This window comes from Calidris pugnax, unplaced genomic scaffold, assembly GCF_001431845.1.
Source record: "Calidris pugnax isolate Ruff unplaced genomic scaffold, ASM143184v1 scaffold2, whole genome shotgun sequence".
NCBI lineage: Eukaryota > Metazoa > Chordata > Aves > Charadriiformes > Scolopacidae > Calidris > Calidris pugnax.
In genome coordinates, this window is record NW_015090766.1 from 3,303,159 (window position 1) to 3,310,001 (window position 6,843).

General features: G+C 34.5%; 1 protein-coding gene across 1 annotated transcript in view; it reads left to right on the forward strand.

Moving 5' to 3' along the window:
- Positions 1 to 5,989, forward strand: part of LRRC2 (leucine rich repeat containing 2) — a 71,839-nt gene extending 65,850 nt beyond the window's left edge. Inside the window, exons 8-9 of the mRNA XM_014936010.1 lie at positions 728 to 864; positions 2,346 to 5,989. Of these exons, the coding sequence (XP_014791496.1) occupies positions 728 to 864; positions 2,346 to 2,395 (187 nt within the window). The 3' untranslated portion in view covers positions 2,396 to 5,989. The remainder of the gene's footprint in view (positions 1 to 727; positions 865 to 2,345) is intronic.
- Positions 5,990 to 6,843: the final 854 nt, after the last annotated feature.

Genomic DNA, 6,843 nt, shown 5'->3' on the forward strand with positions numbered 1-6,843 from the left:
CACCTGGCCAGCCAAGGTCAACCTGCCACAGACTCACAGCAATTCATGAGACTTTAAAAAGCCATATTATTTGTTGGAACATTTATTCTTTTGAAAGAAACAGTTTTATTTCCTCTTGGAGTGGTAACATCATCAGACATTTTCAAAATACTGTGCACTTAATTTGCACATTATGTAAGTTGCTCATGTAAACACCTAGTTTTTCACCTGCATTGTGTAGCTTTAGGAAATTTGCTAACACAACATAATGCAAATCCAGTCATGCATTGGAAAATAGAAGTTACATAACAACAAAAGAATGGAGTTACATATTATCAGCTATGTGACGCTGGCACAATTCAAGATTAATAAGCAATATTGTTAGGATGAAGTTCATACTGCTTATTAACAGGTGTGAAGTTATGGTGTCAGTCTGTCAGAAGTTCCATAATAAAGGAATATACCTGTTATTGCAAAGAATGATTTATATAGATAGGCAAAAAGAAAGAAATAACTCTGATAATTTTCATATGGAAAGTGGAGTACAGAGATGGTGCCATTTGGAATATTTATTTCTAATAATAACAATTAATCCTAACAATGCCATAATGCAAAAATTGAGCAAATGTTTTTTACACTTCCTCTTCTTCCCCTTCTGGCTGTAGTAGCAGCTTCTAAAATGTCATTCATATTGGCCAACGATGTTCAGAAGCCTGTTGCATGTATTCTTACGTTAATCTCTCTCTAGATTCATAAGTCTCAAGGACAGCCCAGTTGAGACTATTGTTTGTGAAGACACTGAAGAAATTATAGAAAGTGAACGTGATCGGGAGCAGTTTGAGAAAGAATTTATGAAAACATACATTGAAGACATAAAGGAACGGGGTATGTGCTGACTTACAGCAAACTTCCTGCTATCCTGGATATAAATGTAGACACACATTGGGAACATTCATTTTTAGCAGCACAAGCAAGACACCCTTAAACCGTAATTATCTGTTACGATATTAAATAAGACTAAAAATGAAATTGTTGAATGTGTTTTGTTAGAAAGTGTGGGCCCTAACTAAAACACTTGATAATGAAAAAATGTATATAAAATTAATTTTGTATACGTTAAATAATTTTATAAAAAAATAATGTTGTATTAAAAAAATGTCTTGTACATGCTTTAACCACAATTGAGTGATAATGTATGCAATGATTATCCTCATTCTCCAGATTTACTTACGTCTCTTGGGATTAACATTAGTCATTTTGAATTCGTGTGGTATTGCTTCTCCTCCTCAAAATGAAACACAGTGTATATATCAAATGCTCTTTGCATTGATAGAACATGCCATAACAGTGCATCTATATCCTAATTGTTTAACTACTGTAACATTATTGTAGTAAAATCACTGCTTTTGCCTTTATTGCACAGCACCTGAATGTTTACCTATTACTTTATTTTTTATTCTGAACTATATCTACTGTAATTAAATTACTGTCAATATCTTGTGTCCTGTTTAGTAAAATGTGTTAGGAAACACAGGGAAAATTTCCTGAGACAAAATACCCCATAGGCTCTGTTTAAATCTCTTTGAGAGTATGTGTGTAGAAATTAATTTTTGTGGAATTATTCTTATGGTATCTTTATTCCTTGTATTTCATGTAGGTAGTCTGTATTGTGGTCCTACAAGACCTGGTGAAAAGAAATGTAAAGAAATGCCACCGAATGTGGCTGCAAAATATTTTTGAAGTTCTGAATGAACATTTGTTTCTTAGTATCCATAAGGTGCAGACTTGAGTATTTAAGCTGTCTAATTCTAAAGTGAAGTTGGCTATAAAAGTGCCAGATTCTCATAATGGTAGCTACAGTGGTTAAAATGGAGAGAAGGAGTGGAGGAAAAATTAAAATAATAATTTGGCTTTAGAGGTACTCATGAAATATGTGGTGATGGACGTGTGAAATGTGGAGTCTAAGATAATGGCTGCCAGGCTGCTTGGAAAATGCATTTGGTCCCGTCAAGCAGAGTCCAGCTTTGTACTCCTTTGGAGCAAAGCAACTCAGGGATACACTTTTCTGCCTTCCCAGACAAAATTTATCTCCATGCTTTTTATGATGAGGCTGGATCATGAATGTCTTTTTTACTTCCTGCTTCTGAACTTTTATGCTATAGAATATGCCAATATCTGCTTTTGAAAAGAGGACTGGAGAAGGAATAGCTTCAGTATAATACGAGCCAGCAGAACTTCTGAAAGATAACACAGAGATCACTTTGAAATAAAACAAAACCTAGCTGTCTCTAGCTAAGGGCTCCATTTATTTGTGCTGGATTACATAGCTGAAGTCTGAGATGTATTTCTTTTTTCTCTTTTCACAGATTTGACTCCTTCCTACACTACGAAAGTATTACTCAGTCTTCAGCTCTGAAGATCAAAAATATGTAAATCATAAGTGAATATCAGAATAACTCTACTTTTTTCTATCTGAACAGAAGCACTTCAAAATCATAATGAATTTTCTTATTTGTTACTGTAGTCACTCCCAGTAACTACAGATAAAACAAGAGTAGAATAGCCTTTTTAAGACACTGTTTCACCTTTTAAATCAACGTATTTATTTTCAAGTCCACAGCAACAGCTACTAATTTACATACAGTCCTTCTGAAAGTAAATATTCACTGTAATAAAATATGCACAGGCATAGATGTCCTCAGGATGAAAACATTGTATGTTGTAGTGGAAACAGTACAATATAGATTATAATCTTAAAAAGATATTTGATTTTACAAGAAGGGAAGGGATAACTTCGAAAATGAATGTCACCTGTCTTAAGACCAAATAACACATTTAGTTCTTTACAATATTTAAAGTGCAAACACACACACAGTTCTTTGTATTTACTTTCTGTTGTTCAAGGAAATTGTTCCTCTTGGGATTTTCAGTTTAGATAAGTTCAACAGCTTTAAATATAGAAACTGTAGTAATTCTGCTGTTTTTTCAAGCATATTACAATCTTTTACCAGTTCGCAAATTCAAGATCCAATGTGACTAAAACTTCTGTGCTAAGTAATCTTCTAATATAGCAGTATATTAAATAAGATTTTAAGGACTGATCAGCATGAACAAATACTATTAGCAAGATGATGATAAAGATCTTCTACTAATCATTTCAGGTTACAGTATTTTGTGACATTTATTGGAATTTTCCAAGTTGTATAGCAACAAATTTGCTGGATAGAAAGTTATATTGCTTACTTTTTAATAATCTGTTTATATGTAATTAGATAAGTGTATATACTATAGAGTCTCAGAAATCTAGTTTTAAATATATATTTTTTGTTTAATAAATCAATTCTTTTTAATCTAAAAAGACTTGAGACTTTGGGGATATAGACACAAAGTAGAGAATTCAAATAATCCTAAACTTATGAGTGCAGTCAGGAGAAATTATATTTATATCTTGCTTTTTATTGTAGATGAGCTATGTCCAATTTTGTGCAGTAAAGTGCCACTTAAGTCAGTCTTATTTAAAAAGCAAAACAGTAAAGGATGTGCTCCTCAAGACTTCCACGTAAAAAATACCACTTTTGATGTTTTCTTTCCCTTTTAACTTTTTTGTATTAATTCTTTTGAAATAAGAGAATTTGTAAATACTAGGTATGTTATTTATTCCAGTCACAAACTCCTACAGTCATATGACTATTGTAAATTAAACCCTCCTGAGTTGGTCTCTAGGTGTTAATGTTGATTTTAAACAACTCTTGGAACAAAGAGAAAGTTTTGAAAAGCTCCAAGAAAAGTTGACATTGATCTGAAATGGAATAATGCAAGATCTGTATTTGTTTTTATTACTAAGATATTGAAATATGATTAAATAGTGGCAATCAAAGTGGGCTTACAGATATCAGGCTATCTGAAACTACCCTACTGAACTTTCTTTTAGTGGAATTATAAATTTGGTTTATTAGGTATTGATATTGATGTAATAAACTTCTGTAATACATCTGATTTAACATTGCTTGAAATTCTATTTCTAGAGGTCTGGTGTAGTCTAATATGATCCACTGGAAATCACAGAAATGGAAATCACAACTGTTATGTTTATAGAATGGAAATGTCCATTAAGGGAGTTATAACTTTAAGAAAAACTAGAGGTGCAAATGTAATTAACTAAATAAAAGTTCCCAGTGCAAATTCTAGTGTCAGAATTGTTGGCTATATTAACAGAAGGTACTTGAATAGTGAAGTTGTATTAATACTTATTTAGCATTGCTGTTAGTCTCACTTGAAAGATTTCTGCTGTTCACAGAGAAGAGTGATGCAGATAAACTGGGGAACATTCAGTAAGAAAACAATAGCATAAAGACAAAATATACATTTTGAAGTTCATTGAACAGTGAACAAGTCCATTTGCTTGTCAATATTTATCAATGAAAAATTACAGTCTAGAAACATGATTTTTTACTGCAGCAGACAAACGTAAGACAGAGGACTAAAACTTGAACTCACAGATTTGAACTAGAAACAGAGCCTGTGTTCCAGTAAGAGTAACCATGAGACCCAGAGAACCCGGGTTTCATGGTTCCATGAGAACCCAGAAACTGGCCTGTGTTCCAGTAAGAGTAACCATGGGACAAGTTGCATAACTGATGAATTCTTAGTCACTAGCAATCTTTAAGTCCAGGTTAGCATTTTCATTTAAACATTGCTGCAACAAGCCACAGAAAATGTAAGGTCAACAGTATACAGTGACTAGTCAAACGAGTGTTCCCCAACTTGACTTTGAAACTATGTGAATCAAATTTTCATAGAATCATAGAGTGGTTTTGGTTGGAAGGGACCTTCAAAGATCATCTAGTCCAACCCTCTGCCACAGGTGGGGACATCTTTTACTGGATCAGGTTTTTCAAAGCCCTGTCCAAAGTGACCTTAAATACTTCCCATGATGGAGCATCCACAACTTCTCTAGGAAACCTTAGAGTTTGCCTCAAACCTTAGAGGGTGCCTCAACACCCTCATCATAAAAAATTTCTTTGTGAAATCCAATGTAAATCTATTATATTTCAGTTTAATACTGTTACTTGTCCTGTCACTACAGGGCCTGGTAAAAAGTCTTTCTTCATCTTTCTCATAGACCCCCCCCTTATATATTGAAAAGCTGCAATAGAGTCTCCCCAGAGCCTTCTCTTCTCCAGGTTGAACCCCAACTCTCTCAGCCTTTCCTTATAGGAGAGGTATTCCAGCCCTCTGATCGTTTTCATGGTCCTGCTCTGGACCTGCTCTGACAGGACCATGTCTTTTTTGTACTGGGGATGCCCGTTGTGGATGCAGTACTCCAGATGGGGTCTCATGAGAGCAGAGTAGAGGGCAAGAATCACTTCATTTGACCTGCTAATCATGCTTCTTTTGATGCAGGATATAGTTGGCTGTGAGTGCGTATTGCTGGCTCATGTCCAGCTTCTCATCCACCAGTATGTCCAAGTATTTCCCTGCAGAGCTGAGAGCCTTTATTCCTGGCTCTTGTAGAACATTATTTCCTAAAATTTTATCCACAGGAAGAAAAGATTATTTTTGTCACAGAATTTGTCAAGTACCTCTGTTTAAGAGGAAGAAGGTGTACATGTATAATTGTCTCCATTACACCTAAGATGTCCAATGGGTACTGTCAGCTATAACTGAAATTCCTAATTTCAGCATAATTGCATCGAGTTCTACTTCTATGTCCTGTACAGCAAAAATAGTGTGATAACATACTTAGCACATACTGTTAAATGCAATTTTATTAGTATCATCCATTGCAGTACAAAATTTGTGTGCTGAAAGACACCTCATTTTGAATTTAGTCTAATTTTACTGGTTTTCTACCCAACTTGTTTTACTAGTAGTTTTACTTAAACTGTTATCTTTTACTAAAATATAAAACTTCCAGAGAAGAGAATTGTGCTGTTGGCCTGTTGAAAATATTCTTTTTCAATTTTTGAAAGTGAATAATTTTATGAATAAACGGAATTTTGTGCACTAATAGCAATTTATGCTGTTTTCAACCTTTTGATGTCAAATGCTTATATGCCTAAAGGAAAGCAACATGTTTTTAGTTCTGAGCTGCAAAATGAACACACATATTGTGTAAAGCATTTTTATTGGCTGTGACAAGATGCCAAATATGACACTTCAAATATGACACTATTTCCTTCTGCTTCACAAGTAGCTGCTATTCAAAGGCAGCAACACTGAGAACAGTTGAAATATGTGTTATAGAATACTCACTGGCTCAATGTGTAAAAGTAAATCGGAGAAATACTCTTCATTGTGTTCCTTTTTGTGTTCTGCATTGTTTTGGCCTTGTTTTGAGGATAGCAACACATAAGCTAGGGAGACAAACTTATAATGAAAGAAAATAACCTGGAATTTAATTGATGAATACCTAGGAATAACATAGTCTTGTATTAGGTACTGGTTTAAAATTTACAGTTAACACTGGACAATATATTGTTTCTTTTCCCCTTGAACATTTACACACCATCAGAACCGTTTTACTGTGTATATTTTCTGCAAAGGAAGCAACGAGTGAAATGGTAAACAGGGAATGCTCTTTTCTTGATGATCTGACTTGACTTCAGTAGCTGCTAGGTCCTGGTCTGTGGAGGATTTCTGTACAGATTAGTTCCTGCTTCATAGAGGATGGAAGCAGATTGGAAAGCAGGGGTTTTTTTAATTGATTTTGAGGCCTCTTTTGAACGAGTCCTACTCAACAGAAGAAACGTTAACTCAGCATAACTCTGGTTGTCTACCTCTTGGGTAATCCTTCTGTATGTTGTGCAGCTCAGGAAGAGCTTCCTTTCTTTTCAGTAGCCGAATCTGCTACTTGGGCTGATT